This window comes from Pipistrellus kuhlii, unplaced genomic scaffold (genome assembly GCF_014108245.1).
Source record: "Pipistrellus kuhlii isolate mPipKuh1 unplaced genomic scaffold, mPipKuh1.p scaffold_m20_p_18, whole genome shotgun sequence".
Lineage (NCBI taxonomy): Eukaryota > Metazoa > Chordata > Mammalia > Chiroptera > Vespertilionidae > Pipistrellus > Pipistrellus kuhlii.
The window spans coordinates 24,600,829-24,627,360 of record NW_023425493.1 but is presented as its reverse complement, the minus strand read 5'-3'; the positions used below and the strand labels follow the sequence as shown (position 1 = coordinate 24,627,360).

The 26,532-nt window shown below is 55.5% G+C and overlaps 1 protein-coding gene across 4 annotated transcripts; it reads left to right on the top strand.

The window, feature by feature from the left end:
* Positions 1-155: 155 nt before the first annotated feature.
* Positions 156-23,557, top strand: SEMA4A (semaphorin 4A). Of its 4 annotated transcripts, none has more exons than XM_036442392.2 (15): positions 156-292; positions 7,917-8,084; positions 9,891-10,051; positions 11,581-11,643; positions 11,901-11,999; positions 12,211-12,316; positions 13,153-13,269; positions 13,600-13,724; positions 13,889-14,061; positions 15,437-15,590; positions 19,666-19,846; positions 21,077-21,195; positions 21,292-21,449; positions 21,749-21,849; positions 22,253-23,557. In XM_036442392.2, exons 2-15 carry the CDS (start codon positions 7,946-7,948, stop codon positions 22,843-22,845), a joined length of 2,289 nt encoding a protein of 762 aa, XP_036298285.1. In that variant the 5' UTR covers positions 156-292; positions 7,917-7,945; the 3' UTR covers positions 22,846-23,557. The 4 variants fall into 4 exon arrangements, with proteins under 4 accessions (XP_036298285.1, XP_036298282.1, XP_036298281.1 ...); XM_036442389.2 differs by lacking the exon at positions 156-292 and adding an exon at positions 6,933-7,155; XM_036442388.2 differs by lacking the exon at positions 156-292 and adding an exon at positions 6,957-7,389 and having other exon boundaries at positions 7,913-8,084.
* The last annotated feature ends 2,975 nt before the right edge of the window (positions 23,558-26,532 follow it).

Below are 26,532 nucleotides of genomic sequence, written 5' to 3'. Positions count from 1 at the left end.
AGACTGGGGAGGCGGAAGGCTTCGAGGGGCGTCGAGGCGGTGCCCTCCTGCCCCTGGAGAAGCTTACCTTCTCCCCGCCACCCACTCTCCTCTGCACCCACCCCCTTGAGCTCCTCCGAACGAATTCATCTTGGTCCCTTTAAGAGCTGCCTGGGAACTGGGGCACCGGAGGGGGCTGGCGGGCCCCCCTGCTTGCCCTGCCATGCCGCCTCTGCTCCTCCCGGACTGGTACGGACTCCGCTGGAAGTCTTAGACGGACGCCTGGGTTAGGGCCTCCACTGCTGGGCTGGGGGTAAGGCTTGAAAGTGGCGGGAGCGAGGGGCCACGGTCCTGGGCTGGGCTGGGGATGGGGGGCGCCAGTGGGTGATGTGTGGGGCCCTGGCCTCAGACCGGGGCAGGGGCAGAGCCTAGGGGGCAGGAGGGGTGGGTCTCCTCACCCTCCACGCCCCCATCTCGTTCCCCAGGACCCTCACTCGCTACACTCCACCGGCCGCCCTGTCCCTCCTGCAGTGTCAGACAGAGGGCCCGTCTCACAGGTGGGGAAACGGAGGCTCAGCGAACCAGAGGACAGGGAAGGGTGTGTGCGGCGGCGGAGGGAAGGGGATTGGGCTGCAGAAAGTCTCCCTCCTGCACCCACAGACATGGCCACAGGGGACTGGGTGTCCGGCTGCCCAGCCAGCTCCTGCCTACAGCCATGGCCGCACCTGGGCCAGGTCCCCCTCCCTGCCTCCCCCTCAGGACAGCTCAGCACCGCCCTGGAGCCGTGGGTTTCCCTGTGTCCGGGCCAGGAGAGGCTCCCCGACGCCAGCGGGGTCACCAGGAGCCAGGGGAAGCTGTGGGCTCCCTTACTTTGCTCCCTTGGATTTCTCAGAAACGGAACCCTGCCACCGAGAGAGAGACTGGGCCGATTCCTCAAAGGGAAGGAAGTGGGGGAGGGGCAGGGGCACCGGGTGTGAAGTCTTCCTTCCTGTTGCAGGGGTAGTTCTGTCCCAGCTGGTCCCCGCCACCTCTGCTCCGAGTGATTCCTCCCCCTCTTACCACGGGCCCAGCCCGGGGGAGGAGGGCCTGGGCCGGCAGGCACCCCGTCACCCCGTCACCCCGGCTCCGAAGGAAGGCTCAGGTGCTGAGGGCAGCGGGGATGGAGCCCGGGAGTCGGGGTGGTGGGGGATGGGACAGCAGCTCCCCTGGAGTTCACTTCTGCTTTCCACACACGCCCCAGGCAGACTGCTCACCGCCGCCCCAGCCCAGGCCCGAACGGGAACCGAACGTGGCCGGTGGAACCCTCGGCCCCCGGCTGGCACCAGCACGCTCACTTCCTTCTTCTTAGACAAATGCTACTCAGTCTAGAAATGAATCAAGCTTCTGCCAGGAAGACTGTAAAACCGTTTTTAAAAATGCTTACTTTTGCCAAAACCGGTTTGGCTCAGTGGATAGAGCGTCAGCCTGCGGACTGAAAGGTCCCAGGTTCAATTCCGGCCAAGGGCATGTACCTTGGTTGTGGGCACATCCCTGGTAGGGGACGTGCAAGAGGCAGCTGATTGATGACTCTCTCATCGATGTTCTTAACTCTCTATCTCTCTCCCTTCCTCTCTGTAAAAAAAATCAATTATATATATAAATGCTTACTTTTTGCCGATGGGGATCAGAGAGGGCAAACCCCCTGCCCAGAATCACACAGCAAGTAAGAGGCAGTCAGGCCTGGGACCCAGGGCCTCCCTCACCGTCTTCCCGCGGCGGAGGGAGGCGGCCGTTCTGTGTGGCACCAGGGCAGCCGTCGGAGAGGACAGGAGACCTGCTAGCCGGGACTCCGGGACACACGGCCCGGCTCCCAGAGCTCCACCAGACTCCTGGTTGCCTCTGCTCCTGGGTGGCTGGGAGAGGACCAGCTCAGGCCTAGCTCTTTTTATCCCCGTCTGGTCTGGATCTTGGAAAAGTTCATTCGGAAGTCTGCCCTCCATCCCGCTTCTGACAGCACAGCCTTCCCTCCCGGAGGCCTCGGGGTTAGTCACGGGCTTCGGGGAACTGTCTTCTGGATTAGGCGGCTGAGGGAGAACCGCAGACCCCCGCCCGGAGGGGCCGCTCCCGCAGAAGTCAGGGCAATAGTGACAGAAGAGGGCTTCTTAGGCTTCCTTTTTAATATATTTTATTGATTTTTCACAGGGAGGAAGGGAGAGGGATAGAGAGTTAGAAACATCTATGAGAGAGAATCGTCCATCAGCTGCCTCTTGCACACCCCCTACTGGGGATGTGCCCTTGACTGGAATAGAACCTGGGACCTTTCAGTTTGCAGGCTGATGTTCTATCCACTGAACCAAACTGGTTTCTGCTATTTTATTGATTTTTTACAGAGAGGAAGGGAGAGGGAGGGAGTTAGAAACATCGATGAGAGAGGAACATCGATCAGCTGCCTCTTGCCCACCCCTCACTGGGGATGTGCCTGCAGCCAAGGTACACACCCTTGGCCGGAATCCAACCTGGGACTCTTCAGTCCACAGGCTGACGCTCTATCCACTGAGCCAAACCAGCTAGGCTTCCTTCCTGTTGTTTTTTAATTTTTAAAAAATCTTCATCCAAGGATGTATTGTGTGTGTGTGTGTGTGTGTGTGTGTGTTTTAATTGATTTGAGAGAATGGAGGGAGAGAGATGTGAAAGACAAACATCCACGGGTTGCCTCTGTGTGCCGCCTGAGCGGGGGTGGGACCCACAACATACGTATGTGCCCTGACTGGGAGTCGAAACTGCAACCTTTTGGGGCTATGAAATGATGCTCCCACCGCCGGAGCCACCGGCCAGCCTTCTCGGGCTCCTGACAGAGAAGAGACCCAGTCTGGATGTATTTGTGTGGATGTTTACGTCTTCATGTGCCTCCTCATGGCACCCTCCCTCTGCCTGAGGTCAGGCTGGCTGGCACCCAGGTGTGACCACCCTGCGTGTACACAGTGGGAGGAGGGAAACCCAGAGCGAGTGGGAGGAGAACTGGCCCCAGCTGACCCTGAACCGGGCGTGGGGACAGCTGTACTGTGGTGCCTGCCTAGCAGGGGGCCCGGGAGCTGAACGGGGACCCCTCCCACCTCCCCCCACATCTGGAGCCCTGCCTTCTCCACATGCGGATCCAGAAGCCGCAGAAGGTGGGGTGCAGGGGGACCTGGGTAGGAGGAGGAGGAAGAATATGGGGAGATTCTGGTCCCTCCCACTTAGAGATGCAGTCGCCATGGTGACTGAGGACCAGTGAGGTGGGATGGGGTTGGGGACGGGGGCGGGGGTGTGGCAGGACCGAGCTCTGGGAGACGAGAGAGCCTGCGTTCCAGGGGAGGGAAACGCGCAGCATCCCCAGCGAGCGAGCGCCAGGTAAGGAGGCGGGAGAGCTGGCGGCGCTGAGCTGAGCGGAGAGCACGGGCCATTGTCTGGCGCCGGCTCTGCCCCGAGAAGGGGCAGACAGAGGGGGTCCGGCCATTGTCTGCGATGCTCAGCTCCGCCTCCCGCACCGGCAGGCTGGAGGGGAGACCCAGGAGGCGCTGGGTGAGGGTTGGCGGGATTGGCTGGGCAGGTGGCGAGAGAGGCAGCAGGGGTGGGGACCTGGCACAGCAGAGGCTCCGGCCATCCCTGGGCGCTTCACCCAGTAGGCGCGTAACCAGTATAAGTTGTTTTGACTCGCTGGCGATCGCAGAGGGAGGGCAATGCAGGACCGGAGCAGGGGGGCTAAGGAAGGGGAGCCAGCCCTCTGCTCTTCTCCAGGGGCGTGTTCTCCAGGTCTGCCCCCGAGGCTGGAAGGGAGAGGGGGTAGGGGGCACTGGACCTGCTGGGGGAAGCCCCAAGTGGCTGCCCCTCTGCGAGGTATCCGTGCTCCAAGGGAGCAGACTAGACAGAGCCTGGGGTGAGCATGGGGTAGGGGTGAGGAGTGACAACGCCATTTCCCCTCCCACTACCACCCCCACGTCTGGATCTCTACCTGGGCCGGAAGGCCTGGCAGGAAGGGGCCCCTGGAAGAGCTGGACTCTGGGGTTGGACTCAGCATTGTTGTCTAGAGGGTCCCCATGCTGGGCTCCAGGGACAGGGGAGAAAGGAGCGGGGGAAGCCCCACATTAGGGCTATGCCATGGCCTGGCGCCTTCCGTGTGTTCCCTGAACATTTGACCCCTTACACCACCGCCCCACCCCAACAGCTGCCTGGCTCCAGCCAAGACACTTCCTCTTCCTGGCCTGGCCTGCCTCGTTTCTGCACTGAGGGGGTCACTCAGAGCTTCCCTGGTGCCGGAGGCAGGACCTGCCACACCTTTTGTGGGGCCCGGTGACAACGAAAATGTGGGGCCCCTTGTTCAGAAATGACCAAGACTTTCAAGACGGCGTCAGATGAAACGTGGGCCCTTCGGAATGGGGGCCCCTGTCTGTGGGCTCTGCCAGCTGCAGCAGAGCGACGGCTGGGTGCATCCGAATCTGACTCCAGGGGTTCTGGTGCAAGAGGGTCAGTGGGTTGGCCCTGGCCGGTTTGGCAGAGAGGATAGAGCGTCCGCCTGCAGACTGAAGGGTCCCGGGTTCGATTCCGGTCAGGGGCACGTGCCTGGGTTGCAGGCTCCATCCCCAGTGGGGGGTGTGGAGATGGCCCATTGATAATTCTCTCTCATCATTGGTGTTTCTCTCCCTCTCCCTCTCCCTCTCCCTCTCCCTCTTCCTCTCCTCCTCCTTCTCCCTTCCACTCTGACATATATAAAGAGGGTCAGTGGGTAGGCCCTGCCTCTCCATCATGCTCCTCCATGGAGCTGGACCAGCAGGCCCTGTGGAGGCTGGAGGTGGTACCTGATGGCCTGTCTTCGCAGAGGTTTCAGGAATCTCCCCAGAGATACCGTTTCTCTGCTCAGAGGAGCCAGAGCTTGCCACCCCTACCTGCTTGCCTTCTCCGTCCAAGAGGTTGAGCTCCCTGGGCTGGGGCTGGAATGGGACTCTATAGAGACAGTAGAGCTAAGGGATTCACTTTGAATGAGGCCCATCTGAGTTTAAGTTGACTTTTCGCTGTGGGACCTCCCTGAATCACCTCCCTCATCTGTAAGCTGGGGTCCCGGGGGTGCCTATCTGCTAGCATTGGTGGGTAGGCCACAGCCTGATTTGTGTTGGCTGGAGGGACTGGGGAAAGGCCTGGGGCTAGGAGGAGAACGCCGGGGACTGGAGCAGAAGGATAATTCCAGGGTATTAATCTAACACTTGCCGAGAGGCCAGAGCAGGGCACCGGGCTGGGAGGGTGGGGCTGGACTTTCTACCCCCCTCACCCCCCATAGAACTCCTCCCAGTGACCCAGATACACCAATCTGTGCAAGCAGGGAGGCCCAGGGGCGGGGTAGGTTCCCAAATCTGAGCTGGGGTTGAGGAGACCCAGAAGGTGGGTCTGGGTGGGAGTGTCCCTTGGTTCTGAGAATCAGGAAAACTTTCTTTGGGCGGCTTGGTCTGCGGCTTCTCCCAAGGACCTGGCCACCAGCCTCAGGAGAGCCCGAGGGAGTCCCAGGCAGGTCTTGACAGAAACAGTTGTGGGGGGTGGGGGTCTGCCTAAGACCAATTTAAAAGAGAGAGGAAACGGGAGCCGAGGAGAAGGAAAGAAGGCTGAGCAGCCTTTGACCAGGAATTCTTCTACGGATTGTACCGGGCTGGCCCATCGCCCTGCAGGCTGGTGCTGAGGGGAGATGGAGGTTACGACCCAGGAAGGACTTCCTGGCAGCGAGGAATGTGCACTGAAGGAGACGGGAGTTTATGGGAGTCCATTGGCCCCGGGATGGCTGTGCTCCTGTACCCAGCAGTCAGCTGTCGCGGGCTGAGTGGGCAGGAAGCTACCCCCTTTGAAGGTCACGGAGCTGTGGGTGCTGGATGCCTCATTAGCCCTGCGTTACAAGGTTCCCCGGGGGCCATGGGGAGCAGTGAGCAGCGGCTGTGGGGGTGGGGGCCGCAGCACGGTGTTTGAGACCTATGAGCTCAGATGGGAAATTTTCTGGGCTTCCCACTGGCCTGATGCCGCCCTAAGGGTGATGGAGATTGGGCGACAGGAGGGATTCCCTCGCAAAGCCACGAATAAGGCTGAAGCGCGGTTGTTTTATTTTAAAAAGATCAGGGCTCTGCTGGAAGTGGGAGGTTTGAAGTTCAGACCAGCGGTCGCCAATAAAGGGTCAGGGCCACTGGTGGTCTGTGAGGTGTGAGAGGCTGGCGCAGACCACTGCGGGGACTTCCCAGGAGGTGGGAGTGGAAAGACCCGCCTGTGGGTGGTGAAAAAGGAATATGGAAGACCGAGTCACGACTCTTGTCTGGGGAAATCTTTAGCAAGAGGAGAAACCACTGCTAGGCTGATTAGATGTGATGTGATAGAGGAACAAGAAATAATCTAAAAACTTTCTGGCCTTTAAAAAAAAAATATTCTCCCAAAGGGTATTTTTCTATTAATTTCTATAAGAAAGGGGGACACACAGAGAGAAATATCGATGTGAGAGAGACACATCGATTGGTTGCCTTCAACATGCGCCCCAACCAGGGCTGGTGATTGAGCCTGCAACCGAAGTACATGCCTTTGAGCTGAATCGAACCCAGGACCCTTCATGGAGCCAAACTGGCAAGGGCTGGCCTTTTTTTAGGGGAGAGGAGGACTGGCCTTTAAAAAAAATTTTTTTTTATGTAATTGATTTCAGAGAGAAAGGGAGAGGGAGAGAGATAGAAATATCAATGATGAGAGAAAATCCCTGATTGGCTGCCTTCCGCACTCACTGGGGATCAAGCCTGCAATCTGGGTCTGTGCCCTGACTGTCAGGACTCAAACCATGACCTCCTGGTTGATGTTCAACCGCGGAGCCGCGCTGGCAGGGCGTCCTGGCCTTTTCCTAGTAAACTTTCTGGATAGACAGAGGCGAGAGGAGGGGGAAAGAGAGAGGTGTGTCCACTCCCGGCTTCCGCCAAGCCTGGGATCTGTCACAACTCGAGAGGTAGAAATTCTGGTTTCCCTTGCCAGAGCTCCCAGTGCTGGCTTTGGCACCATGGGTACCTGGAGGGTCTCACTCCTGGCTCAGCCGGGCTGAGCCTCTGCCCCCTGCCGCTGGGGCCCGGACTCCCCACTCACCTTCTCTCTTCTGGATGGCACCTCCACCCAAGAGTCCAGACACCTGGGTTCTACACCGTGGCTGGCTCAAGGGTACGTGAGACGAGACGGGGTGGGGAGGTGGGGGGAGGCTGGGGTTGGTGACCTGAGGAGAGGTTTATGCAGAGACCCGGGGACACAGACAGCAGCAGCACAGCGTCCAGGGCTGGTGGGCAGCTGCAGAGGCGGGAGACAGAGCCACTTCCTGCCCTGGCCGGTTCCCTGGCAGTGCTGTTAGCCAGCCTGGGGGCTGTGCGTACTCTCATTGCCACCCATCAAAGCTCAGAGCAGCTGATGGAGACGCAGTCCCCTGCTTGGGTCGTCAGAGGGCAGGGGTACGTGTGAGAGACGGGGTGCTCGCAGATCTGACAGAGCCAGGAGAGGCGGGTCTGAGGGATTCCTGTTTGAGCGTAGGAATCGGTTCCCCAGAAAGTCTCCCGCCTGGGGCAAGGCAAAGGTGTGGGCCCTGGGCTACGGCAGAGAGGCAGGCAAAGAGGAGCTGGCAGGGACGTCTCTGAGAGCAAGCTGAGAAGAGGCAGAGAGGGGCTGTGGGCGAGAAGAGCTTAGAAGGGCAGGACGGGGAGCCATTCCCTCCTGGCCTGGGGGCAGAGCTGCAGGCTGAGGCCTGTGAGGCTGATGGAAGTGAGACTCCTGCGTGGCCCTAGAGAGAGGAAACTGCCCCTCCCTGTCATCCCTGTCTTACACACTTCTGCTGCCCGGGGCGCTCTGATTGGCCGGGGTAGGGGGGGCAGGAGGGGGGATGTGGTGAGGACTGCTTGCTTACCCAGAGAGCGCCCCTGGGTCTGTTTCCCCAGAGCCATCCGGTGACGGCCTCTGGCTGAGCATGGCCCTTCCCGCCCTGGGCCTGGACCCGTGGAGCCTCCTCGGCCTCTTCCTCTTCCAGCTGCTCCTGCTGCTGCTGCCAACAGCAGCCACCGGGGGCGGAGCGCAGGAGCCCATCCCCAGGGTCCGATACTACGCAGGTGAGTGTTCGACGTCCAGGAAATGTGGGCATGGAAGTGTGGGCATGGCCACTGCGAGCTGGAGGGACTGGAGGGGCGTCAGGAAGGCGAGATGAGTGGAGGGAGGGGAAGAAACATGGAGAAGCAGAGAGATGTCCAGGGAGAGACGGCCTCGGCGAGACGGACGGAGGGCCAGAAATGGAAGTTTCGACCGAGTCAGAAGTGAGCGAGGAAACCACGTGGGGTGCAGAGCTCGGAGAGAGAGAGACGAGGGGCCAGGTGGCCGGGCATCCCTCCTTCAGGTTCTTTAGAACTGGTGGTTTTCCTTTCTGTCGCCGTCCTCAAGCGGCCCTTCAAACCGAAACTGCTTCCTGCCCTCAGCTTCCCCCAAAGCCAGGGCTCACGTAGGTCCTCTGTGGACCTGGCGCCTCAGGCTACTCCAGGCCAAGGCCCACCACACAGATCAGGCTGGACCATGGCAAGCCTCGTACCATGGACCCCAGGGATACGAGAAGTGAGGATGGCCCAGCTGGGGTGCAGGCCCTGGAGGCACAGCTTTCTTACTGAGGCTGCTGGTACTCTCGCCTCTAGAGAGAAGATTCAGGAAGGGACCTGGGCCTGTAGGAGTTGAGGGGGCAGGGGGTCCTGGGCACTTAGCATCCTTCTGGGGCCGTGTCTAAAGGGAATGCCTGTTGCCCATGGATGGAGGGGCCTCCTCTGTGTTGGGTGCAGCGGAAACAAGACTCCAGGTGCTCACAGTCCTGAGGGGAAGCAGTCATGCTGCAGGGAGCAGTCTGTAACGAGGGGTTGATGCAGGTCTGATGGAGGCCGGCCCCTGGCACACACTCCTCCCCCAACTCCTCCCATTGGTCCTGCCTCACGCTGAGCCCTCAAAGGTAACACTTAGCCTGTCAGCCCTCTAACTGACGCACAAGTGTGAATGTGCCCATGAGAGAGGATTCGAGGAGCTTAAACCCTCGAGTTCCCTGTGCCGATGGCCCGCGGGACAGGAACACACAGACCCCATCTGCACAAGGCGAGAGAGAGGTCCTAGGCTCCCCTCCCCTGTCCGGGCGACAGCCAGGCGTGCCCATGGGCCTCTGAAGAAAGGTGCTTTCTTTCCGTGCAGCCTAAGGTGGTCATTCTTGTGGAAACTTCTTGCAAGAGGCGGGTAAGGAAGTGGGCTTGGTGAGTGGGACCCTACAACCCACAGCCATTCTGACAGAGGCCTTTGGGTAGCTTTCCTGCTTGTGGTTGTTAACACCTCTCGTCTGTTTCTCCGCCTCGGTTGCCCCTGCCAGCGAGGACCAACGCGGCCGCCTCCCACTGCAGCCCCCAGGCCTGGGGGAGCATCCGTCATGCCTCCCTCTACCTCCTGTCCCTTGGTCTGTCTCTACTGTGGGCTCTACACGCCACGTTCCTACGGCTGCCGGTGGGGTGGGTGAAGGGGGAGCTGCTGATGAGGAATGCGTCCATCCCCTAACCGGTTTGGCTCAGTGGACAGAGCATCGGCCTTTGGACTCAGGGGTCCCAGGTTCGATTCCGGTCAAGGGCATGTGCCTTGGTTGTGGGCACCTCCCCAGTAGGGGGTGTGCAGGAGGCAGCTTGATGGATGTCTCTCTCTCATCGATGTTTCTGACTCTCTATCCCTCTCCCTTCTTCTCTGTGAAAAATCAGCAAAAAAAAAGAAAACGAATGGGTTAATCTGCCAAGGCCTGAGGAGCACACTCTGCCAGCCCTGCCCCTCCCCACACCCGCCTCTCAGTAAGCAGCTGCTTGCCCACCAGCTGCTCCTCACTCGCCACCCTTCTCCCCGCTTCCTCACAGGGGACGGGCGCAGGGTGCTGAGCCTCTTCCACCAGAAGAACCTCCAGGACTTTGACACTCTGCTCTTGGGTGCTGACGGGGGCACGCTCTATGTGGGGGCCCGCGAGGCCATTCTGGCCTTGGATATCCAGGACCCGGGCGTGCCCAGGCTGAAGAACTCGGTGAGGAGGCCGGGGCAAAGGGTGTGGGCTGGGAGCGAGGAGGGGGCGGGCAGATGCCCTGTGCCCGGGCTGCCTACGGGTGAATCATCACCCAGTTCCTGTCATCGATACAGTTGACCTTTGAACAAGATGGGTTTGAACTATGCGAGTCCCCTTCTATGTAGATTCCTCCCCTCCAATAATCCAGTTGGCCCTCTGTACCTCAGATTTCCCACCCGAGAATCCAACCAGCGTTTTCAATCTGCGGCTGGGAACCCATGCAGGTTCTACCCCATTTTATATGAGGGACTTTTACATGGGGGTCCTGGAACCGTCCCCCATGGATACTGAGAGGCTGTGGAGTTAAGTTTTGGGGACTCAAAATTTATACGAGGGCTTTTCACTATTCGCAAGGGTTTTTGTTCCCAACAACCTCGTGTTGTTGGAGGGCCAGCTGGATTCCGTAATCATCAGCAGCTCTTGTTATGTGCATCTGGTCGGTAAACGGGCAAGAAATATTGTGGCCTCACTCTTCCTTGGTATTATGATTGATGAATAATATTAATTGCTTCAATGGCTGAGATGGAAATCGACACACGAGAGAAACATTGGCTCAAATGGTGTCAATAATGGGATATCCACCCACGGGTAGAAATCACTGACCCTTCTGTGCTCATTGTTGTTGTTTTTAGAGTATGTTTACTGAAGCCATGGATAGGGAAAGGAAAGAGGCGTAGGATAGAAAAAGCAACGGGGGAGGAGAGCCTAGGGGGCTGCTTTGGCTTGTTGGACACTCAGAGAAAAGGGGCCTTGGAGACAGGTTCAGGGGGTTAGTTTGGGACCCGCTGCTGCCGCCCCCGGCACCCTGGCTGCAAGTCTCCTGGGGGCCTTAAGAGTTCAGGAGATGCAGGCTGAGAGGGAAGAGGGGTGGGTGGCTCCCACGGGGAGGAAGAGGTGCCTCCGTTACATTTTAGTCCCCCTGCTGAGGGCAATAGTGTAAGGGAGAAAGGAGAAGGAAGGGAGAAGGGGAGGGAGGGAGTGAGCAATGAGGGAACATCGCCACCGTTTGTGTTTCTCAGTGTAGTCTGCAGGCTACCGACACACGTGGGTTACAGTGAAAAAGGCAGATTTTCTGAGGTGTGACTTAGGGACTGACATTCAAACCATTTCCCTGGGAAATGTGTGGTTGGACAGCTGCTGCTCTGGACACCACGCATTCCTTAGGGCCCCTTCCAAAGGCTTAGGTGCTTCGCATCTACTGCCTACTTGCGCCCTCCAGCAGCCTGTGGAACTGACCAGGGTCCCTCAGCCAGAGAATGGCCGAGCCTAGCTTCTAACTCAGGTCCGGTCCCACAGGCCATGCTCTAGCCTGGAGCGCTACCAGAGTAATAGCTCTGGTCACCAACTGATGTTACCATAGCCCACGGGCAGGTCACTAATCGCTGCTGGTGATTTCACACCAGAGCCAAGGAGGGGATAGCAAGTCAAAGCTAGAGTTGAACACCTCATATCCCTTCATCTCCCTGTCCCCCCCCAATTTCCCATTTCAGATATCCTGGCCAGCCAGTGACAAAAAAAAGAGTGATTGTGCCTTTAAGAAGAAGAGCAATGAGGTAAGCAGAGGTGGGGGGCTAGGGGCTCCGAGTAAGAACTCTGGTGTCCCCAGGCCATCCTCTCAGGGGGGGCAGGCAGCAGAGGCAGCTTGTTCTCATGGTTATGGCCCGCATCATGTTCTGTGAAGACACACATGGACTGCCTCCACACTGCCCAGCCCTTCTTCCCCCCCAGGAAGCGAGGGAGCATTGGAGTTTGGGGGCCCAGGCGTTTGGGGCAAATGACCTTTGAGGCCTGAATTCTCTCTCTCCTCCAGACACAGTGTTTCAACTTTATCCGAGTCCTGGTCTCTTTCAACGCCACCCACCTCTACGCCTGCGGCACCTTCGCCTTCAGCCCCGCCTGCACCTTCATTGTGAGTTGCCTGGCACCCAGCTCCCAGGCCCTGAGCCTCCCTCCTCACAGCTGCTCCCAGCCCATCCTCTGCAGCTCTGGAACCCTCCTGAGCTCCCTGGCCCCAGAGCAGTTTCCCTCGCTGTCCCTTTGCCTTCCTCCCGCACGCACACCCCTCACTTTCCAGATGTGAGCTCCGGCGTGCTAGTCTCCCATCCTCTGCCCCCTCCTAGGAACTCCAAAATTCCAATCTGCTGCCTATCTTGGAGGACCAGGTTGTGGAGGGGAAAGGGCTGAGCCCCTTTGATCCTGCCCATAAGCACACAGCTGTCTTGGTAGGTGAGTATCGGGTTCCCTGGTCCATCCCGACATCTGCTTTCCCGAGTCACTCTGTGACGTATGGAATCTGAGTTTCCTGGAAGGCAGGGGACAGAGGGAGGGAAAGCCAGGGGCCGCAGAGCACAAGAGCGGAGGGGACATTGGGCACACCAACCACCAGCTCCTGCTGAAGCTGCTGCAAAGGAGGTGAGGAGAGATGGCTGTGGGGAGAGAGGCAGGGAGGTCTGGAAAGGGCCTCAGGCAGAGAAGAGGCCCGAGATCCAGCCAACTGCTCCACAAACAGGCTCTGCGTGACACCGCCTCTGTGTGCCAGGCAGCGTGCTCACACCCGTAGGGGTTTCAGAGAAGAAATGGCCATGTTCCCTCCCGGGCACCAGCCATTACAGACTTCCCAGCGTGGCTTCTTGGAGAAGATGGCCTTTGGCTTTTGAGTGGGACCTTGCAAGACAGGCAGACGGGTGGGGAAGGAACACCAGGAAGAGAAGGGTAGGACCCAAGGTGTGGAAGCAGGAAACCAGTCACCTTCTGGGAACAATGAGTGATTCTACTTGGCAAGTGGTTCGGCTGGTTGTGTTGGGGAGTAGCGAGAAAAGGGCTGGGGAAGTGCCCAGACACACAAAGCCCAGAGGCTTGGCCATTTTCTGTGGGCAGAAGGCCCTACGAAGGGTGCTCAGTGGGGCAAGGAGCTGGGCTTTGGGGCTCCACAGGAAGGTGGATGAGGAATGAGACAGATGTGAATGCTGGCCCCAGACAGAGGCAGGCCTTGGGCGGGGGGGCAGGAGGAGAAAGGGGGAGTGCCCCTTCCAACTGCTCATGTCCGTCCTCCTCCCACCCAGATGGGATGCTCTACTCTGGCACCATGAACAACTTCCTGGGCAGCGAGCCCATCTTGATGCGCGCGCTGGGATCCCTGCCTGTGCTCAAGACGGACACCTTCCTCCGCTGGCTGCAACGTAAGCACCTGAGCCCCATCCAGGACAGGTCTGCTCCCCTTCTCCCGAGGCCTGGAGTCCTGGCCAGTCAGTCTACTCATTGCTAAGGGGATACCACGTTCCAGGCAGCTCTGTTAGGCACTGGGGGTACAGCAGGGAAGGAGACCAAGCTCCCGTCCTCAAGAAGCTTTCATGTGACATAAAGAAGTGTCAGCCCTCCTCCCCTCCGCTTATCCTGGATCAGCCTCCTGGCCTCCAGAGCCAAAGCAAGGGTTTGCACCCAGGGGAGCTCAGGGCATCCAGGTGCTCAATCCCTAAGCCTATCTGCCTACCCTCCCACCCCCGCCGCAGCGGACGCCGCCTTTGTGGCAGCCATCCCTTCCACTCAGGTCGTCTACTTCTTCTTCGAGGAGACGGCCAGCGAGTTCGAGTTCTTTGACAAGCTCCGCACGTCCCGGGTGGCCCGCGTCTGCAAGGTCGGCCTGGGCGGGAGGCGGGAGGCGGGGCCGACGCGGAAGAGCCAATGGGGAGATGGAAGGGGCGGGGCTTGAGCGCAGGGCCCAATCGGAGGAGGGAGAGGCGGGCCGGGGGCGGGGCACGCGGGGCCGGAAGCGCCCCTCACGCGGCCGCGCCCCCCTAGAACGACGTGGGCGGGGAGCGGCTGCTGCAGAAGAAGTGGACCACCTTCCTGAAGGCCCAGCTGGTCTGCGCGCAGCCCGGGCAGCTGCCCTTCAACGTCATCCGCCACGCCGTCCTGCAGCCGGGCAACTTCTCCTCCGGCCTCCGCGTCTTCGCGGTCTTCACCTCCCAGTGGTGAGCCCCGGGGCGGGGAGGCGGCTGCTGCGGGGCGGGAGCAGACCTCACTGCCTCCCGGAGTTTGATGGATGCCCTTCCTGGAGGTGGGAAAATAAAGCTCAGAGAGGTTCTTACCGGTGTATATCCTGGCTGGTTCCAAAAGGGATAGGAGGCAGCTGCAAAAACGCAACCATTAAAAGAAATAAAACAGCCCTGGCCGGTTTGGCTCAGTGGATAGAGCGTGGGGTTGCGGACTGAAGGGTCCCGGGTTCGATTCCGGTCAAGGTCCTGTACCTTGGTTGCAGGCACATCCCCAGTGGGGGGTGTGCAGGAGGCAGCTGATCAATGTTTCTAACTCTCTATTCCTCTCTAAAAAATAAATAAATAAATAAATAAATAAATAAATAAAATATATTAAAAAATAAAAATAAAAAATAAAAGAAATAAAACAAAAAAAAAAGGAAAGGAAAAATAAAATATCCAATAAGGGCCGAGGCCGGTTTGGCTCAGTGGATTGAGCGTCGGCTTGCGGACTGAAAGGTCCCAGGTTCGATTCTGGTCAAGAGCATGCACCTTGGTTGCAGGCACATTCCCCGTGTAGGGTGTGCAGGAGGCAGCTGATCGATTATTCTCATTGATGTTTTTAGCTCTCTATCCCTCTCTCTTCCTCTCTGTAAAAAAAATCAATAAAATATATGTTAAAAAAAATTCAATAAGGAAGTGGGAATAAAAAGAGAATAAGAGCAGCCAAGGATAGGATCAACACATTGCAAATGTGTGTCACGTAGACAGTACCTGGATGCCAGTCACAGATTGAGCTCTGAGCTTCCCAATGGCCAGAGCAAGGAGAGAAACACCATCAGCATCATAAGATAAAAATGTATCCATTGCATGGAGGCTAAGAAAGGTGAGCTGATTTGCTGTGGCCTGATCCCGCGGTGTTTTAGAGATATCCGACAATCTGTCAGGTACCAGAGATACCTGATGTAAGCAGGGTCTGGCAGCTATGGCACCCAGAATACGTTGAGGAGAACAGGAAAGACAGCTGTTTACCCACAGCCCAGGGCTGAGGGAATAATAGTCATGTGGCCAGGCTCCGGTTCATCCTCTGAGGGCCAGGGAGCCACAGGACAGAGAAGGGCTTCCTCGGGAGCCTGTCAGGCCTGACCCCCGTTAATTCTCTTTAAGGATAATCACACTTCAGATCCTAAAACGGGCCAGCGTCAGGGGCCCTCCTAGCCCTTAGTACCACAACGAGGGGAAGGAGAGGCAGCTAGGCTGGCACAGCCCTCCGCATTCCTGCCCTCCTGGGGTTCCTCACCCGGGCTGGAAGGGGAGCTTCCTGAGAGGGTAGAGGAGATCACACACCATGACCCGCTCTGGCTGTCTGCAGGCAAATCGGTGGGACCAGGAGCTCAGCGGTCTGTGCCTTCTCTCTCAAGGACATCGAGCGTGTCTTTGAGGGGAAGTACAAGGAGTTGAACAAAGAGACTTCACGATGGACGACTCTTGGGGTCCCCGATGATATCAATCCTCGACCAGGCAGCGTGAGTACCAGCTTCCACTGAGCAAAGCCCCTCCCCCTCCAGACACACACATAATGCACTTACCAAAGTGCCTATCATGGCAGAATAGATGCCCAATAAATGTCCGTCCTCTCCCGCCCCCCACCAGTCCTGACTGCTGAGATATACCCTGGGTCCAGCTGCCCACAATCCACACACAGAGCAGCCCCTTCTGCCCCAGCTACGTACACATCCAACAACGGAGGGCAATCACTGAGAAAACAAGGCAGCTGGGCTGTGCCAAGGACTGGGTTGGGCATCTTCACCTGCATTTCTTATTTACCTTTCGTTGTGTGTGTGTGTGTGTTTGTTTTTTAAAAAAATCAGAATTGTATATGTACGTTATTTAAAAAATCATATAGGCCTTGACCGGTTTGGCTCAGTGGATAGAGTGTCAGCCTGTGGACTGAAGGGTCCCAGGTTTGATTCTGATCAAAGAGCATATATTTTTGTTGCAGGCACATACCCAGTGGGGAATGTGCAGGAGGCAGCTGATTGATGTTTCTCTCTCATCAATGTTTCTAACTCTCTCTCCTTCTCCCTTCTTCACTGTAAAAAATCAGTAAAATATATTTAAAAAAATAAAAAATCATATAGATTTACATGTGTTGGTTACCAAAAAATGCCCTAGTTCCCTTCCTAGAGAAAACCAGCTTCAATTTTTTCAGCTGATTCTTTTGGTAGTATTTATCTCCAAGTTTCTAAATAATATACTTTTATTGTTATGTCTTGATGTTTCAGTTTCAGGCAGTATCTATTGCATTCCCACTCTGAGAGGTGAGGATTTCCCTGTGTTCCCCCACCCAGGCGTGTACTGGAGCTGGCTAGCAAGAACTCTTTTTAAAAAAATATATATTTTATTGATATTTTACAGAGAGGAAGAGAGAGGGATAGAGAGTTAGAAACATCGATGAGAGAGAATCATCGATCAGCTGCCTCTTGCACACCCTCTATTGGGGATGTGCCCGCAACCAAGGTACATGCCCTTGACCGGAATCGAACCCGGGACCTTTCAGTCTGCAGACTGACGCTCTACCACTGAGCCAAACCGGTTTTGGCAAGAACTCTTTTTGAGTTCTCTTACGAAATTCGTGTCCCGTGACATTACATTGGTAACTGGAAATCAACCATGTGGGAGTATAAACCATGGAAATCCGCAAACACTACAAATCAGGGCTCCCCTACCCCCACTCCAGAGCTGCCTTACGAACACACCAGTGCACCCAACAGTTTTATAGTAATTTTGGTTAGATCAAGATTTATATTATTATTCACCAATGAGCCAAGTAGTAAGCACTGATTACTTCTCCTTTTGCATTTTTAAAAATTTTCCCTGGGGTTAGTAATTATTTTGATGTTTCTTTGCTTGCTTTGTTTTCTAAACTCTTACCTTTAATTTAACCCAGACTTAAAAAAAATTTTTTTTTAATTGATTTCAGAGAGGAAGGGAGAGGGAGAGAAAGATAGAAACATCAGTGATGAGGATTGAGCCTGAAATCCAAGCATGTGCCCTGACCAGGAATTGAACAGTGATCTCCTGGTTCATAGGTTGATACTCAAGCACTGAGCCACACTAGCCAGGCCAGACTTTTTTTTTGTTTTTTTAATATATTTTTATTGATTTTTTTACAGAGAGAAAGAGAGTTCAAAACATCGATGATAGAGAAATATCGATCAGCTGCCTCTTGCACAACCCCTATTGGTACATGCCCTTGACCGGAATAGAACCTGGGACCTTTCAGCTGATGCTCTATCCACTGAGCCAAACTGATTTTGGCGGACTTTTTTTTTTTTTTTTTAAGTGAAAGAATTTAGTAGTGAAACAGTGAAACACAGAGTGGCTATTCTACAAACGGAGCAGCCAACTCCAAGCTCATACTCAATTACTTGAATCTCTTTTTACCCCTTAGATGTTCTAACAGTTTCATCTTCCTGGAAATCCTTTCTGTCTACTGCAGTCGAGATGGGAGGCCCTCTGCATTCGTGCACAGCTGCCACCCTGGAGTCTCCCCTCTTTCTCATTCTGGGCATTCCCTTTGCCTCTTCCTTGTGATGATGTCATGTTTCTTGAATCACATCTTCTTCTTTTTCTTCTTCTTCTTCTTCTTCTTCTTCTGCTTCTTCTTCTTCTTCTTCTTCTTTCTATCTTATTTTAGTAGAGGATAATCTCTGTAGATTCCTAGATGGAGACATATTTTCATTTAACCTACTACATCATCTATAAATATTTTAGTATGTATCTCCAAAAGATAGGGCTTTAAAAAGTACCCATAGTACCATTATCACAACAAAAAAATTAACTCCTTAATATAATATGCACTTAGTGCTCAAATTTCTAATAGTCTCATAGATGTCATAAAAGTATTTTTAAATATAGTTTGTTTATTTAAGTCAAAACCTAAAAAAGATCTGTGCATTTGGATTGGTTGTTCTTTTAAGTCTCTTTTAATCTGTATGTTTCCTTTCTAGCTTCCTTTTTTTTTTTTTTTTTTTTTTTTTTTTTGCTTGCAATTTATTTGTCATGTAGAGTTTTCCACCGTATGGATCTTGGTGATTTTGCATTTTGGTGGCAGAATTGAAGTATTTTCTGTAAATTGGTGGTTGGATCTAGAGACTTGATCAAATTAAAATTGACTGGGGGTGTTCAGGAGGCAGCTGATTGATGTTTCTAATTCTCTATCCCTCTCCCTTCCTCTCTGTAAAAAAAATCAATAAAATATATTAAAAATATACTTAAAAATAAAGAAAGAGCCGAAACCAGTTTGGCTCAGTGTATAGAGCATTGGTCTGTGGACTGAAAGGTTCCGGGTTTGATTCCGGTCAAGGGCATGTACCTTAGTTGCGGGCATATCCCCAGTGGGGGTGTTCAGGAGGCAGCTGATCAGTGTTTCTAACTCTATCCCTCTCCCTTCCTCTCTGTAAAATATCAATAAATGTATTAAAAAAGAAAGAAAGAAAAAATCCCTTTGGGAGGAAGTAAATGCAGGTGCATGTGCTCATCCTGGTATCAAAATGCGACGGGATCTCATCACCTCACTTTCCACACGCGGAAACTGAAGCTCATAGGAGTGGAGTAACTTGTCCGAGGACACAGCTTGTCGGTGACAGCGGTGGGGTTGGCCCCAAGACAGCACTCTGGGATAGGAAGGACCAGGGTCCTGACTAAGGATCAAAACTCAGGGGTCCCAAGAGCCCTCGCATTCTGGTGTTGGCAGGGCGTTTAGAGAACAGCCAGGTCAGCCCTCGTTTTATGGGCGAGAAAAGGGAGCCCAGGACGGAGAACTCTCCCGGCATCACGGAGCAAGTTCATGCAAAACCTAGACGAGAAACACGCCCTGCCACTCCGCCCTTTTATAATGTATCTTTCCTTTAATCACTGGCTCAGCAAACATTTATTGGCACCGATTGTGTCCCGTGACCTGTGCTGAGCCTCCAGCTACAGACATGCGTGCAGCAGGGTTCTTGCCTGCAAAGGGCTCTCGCCCTGCTTTCTGCCGGCTGCCAGGCATCCTTTTTTTATTTTTTATTTTTTTTTAACATATTTTTTTGATTTTTTACAGAGAGGAAGAGAGAGGGATAGAGAGTTAGAAACATCGATGAGAGAGAATCATTATCAGCTGCCTCTTGCACAGCCCCCACTGGGGGTGTGCCCGCAACCGACCGGAATCGAACCTGGGACCTTTCAGTCTGCAGGCCGACGCTCTATCCACTGAGCCAAACCAGTTTCGGCCAGGCATCCTTGCTGGAGGTGAGGAGGAGGAGGAAAGCCATCATGGCTGACATTTATTGAGTCCTTCATTCATGCCAGTCACTGTTCTAATTACTCTTCATGCATTTTACTGCTCATCCTCACAGCAGGCCTGACATATGTGGGTCATAGCCCATTTTACTGCTCAGGAACTCAGGCACGCGGAGGCTGGGACTCAGAGCCCAGCCGCCATCTGGAGATGGGGACTGCCAGGAAGGAGGGAGCAGAGGAGATCAGCAGAGCGGGGAGAAGGGAGGGGAGAGGCAATGGGTGGGCTTACAGGAAGAACGCTGCCTTCTTCCCCTGCAGTGCTCGGCGGGCCCCTCCTCAGATAAAGCCTTGACCTTCATGAAGAACCATTTCCTGATGGACCAGCAGGTGGTGGGAACGCCCCTGCTGGTGCAGTCCGGGGTGGAGTACACACAGCTTGCGGTGGAGACAGCCCAGGGCCTTGACGGGGACAGCCATCTGGTCATGTACCTGGGCACCAGTGAGTACAAGGCTTCGGGACATCCCTCAGGGGACTGAAACAGAGGAGGGGGAACTTGGAGTCTGTTCACACATGCATTTAGTCAGCAAGTGTTTTCTGAGCACCTACTATGTGCTAGGCTCTGGAAATACAGTGGGGAAGCAAAGCAGCTCATTCCTGCCTCTTGTGAGCTTTCAGTTCTGGTCGGGGAGATACACACAAGGGCTTTGGTGGCCTCGGCAAGGGCTGCTTATTCTGTGGGGGAGGCCATGTCCGAGAGGCAGAGAGTGAGTGGACAGAGGGGAACCGGGCTCAGCAAGTGCAGAGATCCTTCCTTCAGGAGGCGTGGCTGTGAAGGGGAAGAGAGCAAGGGGGTGACTGGAGGAGGCTGTGGGGTCCAGCCAGCATTCTCTTTTTAAATACGGGAAATACTGTCAAGATCCAGTAGGGAGAGATGGTGAGCGATGGGCAGGCGAGGGGACATGGGCAGGTGCGGTTGCAGAGGAGCAGGAAGCCAGAGTCCAGGACCCTGGAGCAGCTGTGAATGGAGGAGGCCAGCACCTCTGCAGGGGTGGGAGTCCGCGGTCATGGATCACCTGGGGGGTGGGCAGGAAGCAGAGGAAGCTCCTTTTTAAAAAAATATATATTTTTATTGACTTTTTACAGAGAGGAAGGGAGAGGGATAGAGAGAAATATCGATGAGAGAGAATCATCCATCAGCTGCCTTTTGCACCCCCCCCACTGGGGATGTGCCCACAACCAAGGCACAACCACAGACCTTTCAGTCTGCAGGCCGACGCTCTATCCACTGAGCCAAACCGGTCCCAGCGGAAGCTCCTTTTTAAAAAATATATATATTGTATTTTTTTAAAAATTCTCACCCAGGAATATGTATTTATTTTTTATTTATTTTTAGCAAGAGAGGATGGGAGAGAGAGAGAGAGAAAGAAAGATAAATATCCATGTGAGAGAGAAACATTGACCAGTTGCCACTATACACACCCTGATTGGAGTTTGAACTCACAGCCTGGGTATGAGCCCTGACCAGGAATCAAACCCAAGACCGTTTGGTGTATGGGACGACGCTCCAGCCAACTGAGCCACCAGGCCAGGACAGCATAGGGAGCTCTCAGGTGAAGGCTTTGTGTTCTCAGTGAAGTAGGAGGACGCAGGTCCTGAGCTGGGCATGAGGAGTGGAACACTGAGCAGTTTTCAGAGGGAGTGAGGCCATTTCCACGCTGTCTTCCACAGCCACGGGGCTCCTGCACAAGGCCGTGGTGGGCGGGGACTGCAGAGCGCATCTGGTGGAGGAGATACAGCTGTTCCCGGAGCCCGAGCCTGTTCGCACCCTGCAGCTGGCCCCAACCCAGGTGAGGAGGGACCCCTAAGGGGGCGGGCCTGGGGGGCTGGGGCCTTGCGAGGTGTGCTGGCGGCACCCTGACTGACACTCCCCGTCTCTCCTGCAGGGGGCACTGTTTGTAGGCTTCTCAGGAGGTGTCGTCAGGGTCCCCCGAGCCAACTGTAGTGTCTATGAGAGCTGTGTGGACTGTGTCCTTGCCCGGGACCCCCACTGTGCCTGGGACCCCGAGTCCAGACTCTGCCGCCTCCTGCCCACCTCCACGCCGTGAGTGCCAGTCCTGGATGGTTCCAGGACCCTTTCATCCCCGCTCGTGCTCCTGTTCTTCCTCTCTTCCTACCGACACAGTCCCTCCAAGATCCCCTCCTTGGTGGGCTCCTCCAGGGACAGGCTGCACCCAGCAGTTTAGACGCTGCTCCAGCATCCTGGCTCTCTCCTCCACTCCGCTCTGCCTCATGTGTTTCCCCCTTCCTCCCTCCCCCCTCATCCTTCTCTCCCACTTATTCCTCCCTGCTCACCCCACTTTTGTCTCCAAGGATGATTTTTTTATTTCCTTGCCTTCTCAGGAACTCCTGGAGGCAGGACATGGAGAGAGGGAACCCACAGTGGGCGTGTGCCGACGGCCCCATGAGCAGGAGCCTCCGGCCTCTGAGCCGCCCCCGGATCAGTGAGTGTGGGGCCAGGGGAGGTGCAGAGGCTCGGGGGGGCTTCTTGGCAGAGCAGGCATTCTGGCCTCAGTGTCTTCCCCCAGCATCTGCCTGGCTTGCGACCTGAACACCCAGATTCGATGGATTTGGGTCTTGGCTGCAGGGAGAGGGCACAGGAGTTCTAAGGTGGGATTCGGGATGGAGGGTAAAGTGGTTTTGGGGTCAGAGTTGGAGTGAGAAGGATCTGGAAGTCCGTTTGGGGTCCAGATTGGAGAGAGGGAAGCGGTCGGTTGAGGCTGGGAGATGGAATGGAAATTGGAGATGTTCGCTGGGAGTCCAAACGAGGGTTAGGACTCCCAACCCTCTCCTTCTTCCTTCTCCCCCACACCCCTTCACTTTTTGCCCCCTTTTCTTCACCTACAGTCAAAGAAGTCCTGGCCGTTCCCAACTCCATCCTGGAGCTCCCCTGCCCCCAGCGCTCAGCCCTGGCCTCGTACTGCTGGACTCACGGGACGGCACCCCTCTCGGGCGCCTCGTCCATGGTTTACAACGGCTCCCTCCTGCTGCTGCTGCGGGAGGGGGAGGGAGGCCTCTACCAGTGCGTGGCCACTGAGAACGGCTTCTCCTACCCCGTGGTCTCCTACTGGGTGGACAGCCAGGACCCGCCCCGGGCCCCGGACCCCGAACTGGCGGGCATCCCCCGGGAGCGCATGGAGGCCTCGCTGACCAGGGTCGGTGGTGGGGCCGCGCTGGCCGCCCAGCGCTCCTACTGGCCCCACTTCCTCACCGTCACCGTGCTGCTTGCCTCGGTGCTTTCCGGAGCCCTCATCTTCCTCCTCCTCTCCCGGCTCGGGGCACTCCGAGCCCGGGGCAAGGTCCAGGGCTGTGGGAGCCTGCCCCCTGGGGAGAAGGCCCCACTGAGCAGGGAGCAGCACCTACAACATCCAAAGGAACACAGGTTCCCGGACAGCGACCTGGACGCCGACAACAACCACCTGGGCTCCGAGGTGGCTTAGACTCTGGGCACAGACTGAGTCGTGGGGCAGTGCCTGGCCGTGCCGACCGGGGTGCCTGGAGCAGTGCGGACCTGAGTAGGGGGGAGCAGCACAAAAGATCACCGTCCTCCCTCCAGAGCAGCTTCTCGGCCACTCTGTGCCATCAGTAGCACTCGGGCGGGCAGCACAGGGGCCGACTGCCCTGTGGGATTCTCATGTGCTAAGCGCATGGCATCTCAGACAGGGCTCCCCAGACCTCGACTGAGGCTCTGATAGGAGGACCCAGAGAGGGTCCTTCCGTTCTGGCCGTGCCGGGACCCTCCAGAAACATACTGCTCCCGGAGACCCTAAAATATCCGGCTGGCCCAGGACCCTATGGCAACCAACAAACATCTAAGCAACCATCAGCATGCCGCTGCTGGAGACTCCACGCTGATAGCAGCTGTCACCCCGGACACCAGTCCTCCCCTCTCCCCGGGATCTTCGGGGTTCAGCAGGGAGCTGCCCCCTGTATGCGCACAGGGAATAAAGACTGAAGGCTGACCACCTTCTTGCTTCGGGTGGGGGAGGTGGCGATCCCTTCTGGCCTGGCTAGAATGGCAGCGGTAATCTGAGCCTTGTTCATGCCTTTCCCCTGGCTGACCCTTGACCTCTGTCCTTTGCCCTCTCCTTTGCTTTGGGATTCAGAAAACTGCCTGTCACAGTTTATTTTTTATTAAAAAGACAAAGCGTCGGGCCTGTGCTGTTTTTGTGGGAGCAGAGTTCTCCAGCAGAGGACTGTAAGAGGGAAGGGGAGCAGGCATGGAGGCGTCAGTGGGAGGAGGCCAGGTTTGGGGGTGATTATTCCCTGAGCTCCCTGTCTCCCCCCACTACCCCTCCAAGCCAGGTCGACAATCCTTTCCTCCACTCCAGCCGCTGCTAGAGGTCTCTCAGACTGCCTTTCAGGCCAACGCTGTTGGTCAGCTTCAGCTCCTGTCTGCCGGCCAGGCAACACCTGATCCGCCCCTGGGTGATGATTGGCAGGTGTCCCTGCTCAGCCTGCTGTCGCTGTCCCTCACGCCCCCACATTTCTGTGACTCCAACTCGGCCCCTCTTTCCTTGGTTTCACCTCTTGGTGGATTGAATATAAAGGTTCCCCTAACCGTTTGGCGGCCTGCAGACTGAGGGGTCCCGGGTTCGATCCTGATCAAGGGCATATATCTTGGTTGTGGGCACATCCCCAATAGGGGGCGTGCAGGAGACAGCTAATTGATGTTTCTAACTCTCTATCCCTCTCCCCTTCCTCTGTAAAAAAAATCAATAAAAATATATTTAAAAAAAATAAATATAAAGACACCATACAACCTCCCTGTCCTGGCTACATCCTTCCCAATACTGAACAAACAGTGCCCCCCCCCCCCCCGTCCCTTCATAAAGGACCAGGACCCTCTTCCAACCATGGCTAACCACTGCCTGTGCCCCCTTCTCTCTGCAGTGCCCCCAAGGATGGCCCCCTCACTGTACCTCTCCCTCAGCTTACCCCTCTCTCCCACCCTTAGGTGTGCTAGGTGTTCTAAAAAACAACCATCCCTCGCCGAAACCGGTTTGGCTCAATGGATAGAGCGTCGGCTTGGGGACTGAAAGGTCCCGGGTTCGATTCCGAGTCAAGGGCATGAACCTTGGTTGCAGGCATATCCCCAGTAGGGGGTGTGCAAGAGGCAGCTGATCGATGATGACTCTCTCTCATCGATGTTTCTAACTATCTCCCTTCCTCTCTGTACAAAACCAATAAAATATATTTAAAAAAATAAATAACCATCCCCAACTCCAACATTTGACTCTATGCCCTCCCTCCTTGCACTGGCTTTCCTTGCGGTCTGACTTTCGCTTTCCAAACTTTCTCTCCTTGACTCTCCAGATGACCTCCAGGCCAAGGGCAATGGGACATCGCGGGGCAATGGCGAGGGCAGTGGGCCAGGATTGGGCTCCTGGGGCTTCATCTGCTGTGTGTGTGTGTGTGTGTGTGTGTGTGTGTGTGTGTAATTTGTTGATTGATTGATTTCAGAGAGGAAGGGAGAGGGAGAGAGAGTAACATCAATGATTAGAAAGAATCATTGATCAGCTGCCTCTTGCATGCCTCACAATGGAGATTAAGCCCCTAACCCCGGGCATATGCTCTGATTGGGACTCAAACCCTGACCTCCTGGTTCATAGGTCAACACTTAACCACTGAGTTACGCCGGCTGACTGGTCTTTTTTTTTTTTTTTTTTAAATTAACATTGAGCAATCCGGAGCCACGTCCTCAGGTGGGTTGATGTGGCGTTTCACACTGGGTGCATCTCTTACATCTACGCACACTTCCATTCACACTTCTCGCCGGGGAACACGATTTCTCTATGGAGCAGAGCCCCGTCCCCTTTTCTTCTGTCTCTCCAGGGCATCAGCCTGGTATGCAGTAGATGCTCAATAAATGTCTATTTTATTTGTTCAAATATGACATTCCGTTCCCTTTTGCGCACTCCCGCCCCCGTTCCTTTTGTTTACGCTCAGGTTGCCAGGTCCCATTAAGGTTCTCAGATTTCCCTGTTCTGTCTCCTGCCCTTCAGTGACCTTCACACTTGTATGTGAGCCAAGAGGGCAGCTGCCAACGTGCTGCCCTGCTTGTCCTGCTGGGGTTTCCTGGGGTTTTCTTTACCACTCAGGGAAAAGATGCCAGCCCACGGGCCCTGGGAGGGTGGTTCACAGTGCTAGTTCCTTTACACTTTTTAGATCATATTTTATTTTATTTTTGTAAATATTAATTTTTTTACAGAGAGGGAGAGGGAGAGTTAGAAACATCGATGAGAGAGAAACATGCCTCCTGCATGCCCCCCACTGGGGATGTGCCCACAACCAAGGTACATACCCCCTTGACCAGAATCGAACCTGGGACCTTTCAGTCCAAAGGCCGATGCTCTATCTATTGAGCCAAACTGGTCAGGGCACAATCATCTTTTAAATTGCCACCCACTCAGGGAGGCCTTTCCCAGCCACCGTATCACAAAAGCTCTTTGCCCCAATCACTTTCCATCCCAGCACCTGGTCTCAGCTTCTGCCCAGCACTCACTGTGTCACTGTTCAAAATCAAAATCGTCTTAATTTAGTTGTTTAACCCGCTTCCCTCCCCTCCCCCAACACCATCTCCCCCCACTCCAAGAATTTAAGCTCCAAGAAAGCGATGGTGTTTTCCCTGGCATTTTGCAGCCCCTGGCAGAGAGGCTGTGGGCCCTGGGACTTGCAGCCCCTGGGCACTTGAGCCTGGCCTGCCAGCCCCCTCCACCCATAGTCAGGCTCTTCCGTTAACCCGCCTGCCCACAGACACAGGAGGAGGAAGCTGTGAGTGGCCCCATGACTGTTCCCCAAGCCGAACACCTTGTGGGCACCTTCAAGGTGCTCCTTTGGCTTTAGGAGGCTCCTGGGGGCAGAGTGTGATGACTGGGGAAGAAGCCGAGGTCACAGTCCCTCTGCAGGGTGGCAGGGTGCCGCTGGCCTGGGCAAGGTATCCCCCTCCCAAGGGTGCCTCCTGAGCCAGATGGGTTTGGCTGTCCCCACAGAACAAGATGTAGGAATTCATTGGAGAGGTGACAGGTCCTATTTTGGAATTGGGGTTTGGGGCTGCAATGGGGAGTGCCACCAGGGAGAGCTGTTTCCCAGGAGCACAGTGGATAATGAAAGATAGGAGAGCTGTG

Bases quoted from the DNA above. Each gene is read 5' to 3' on its own strand.
- SEMA4A (XM_036442388.2), top strand. From the start codon at position 7,222: ATGCAGAGACCCGGGGACACAGACAGCAGCAGCACAGCGTCCAGGGCT. The intron at 8,085-9,890 runs GTGAGTGTTCGA...GCTTCCTCACAG, and splicing joins CAGGGTCCGATACTACGCAG to GGGACGGGCGCAGGGTGCTG. The intron at 21,196-21,291 runs GTGAGGAGGGAC...TCTCTCCTGCAG, and splicing joins TGCAGCTGGCCCCAACCCAG to GGGGCACTGTTTGTAGGCTT.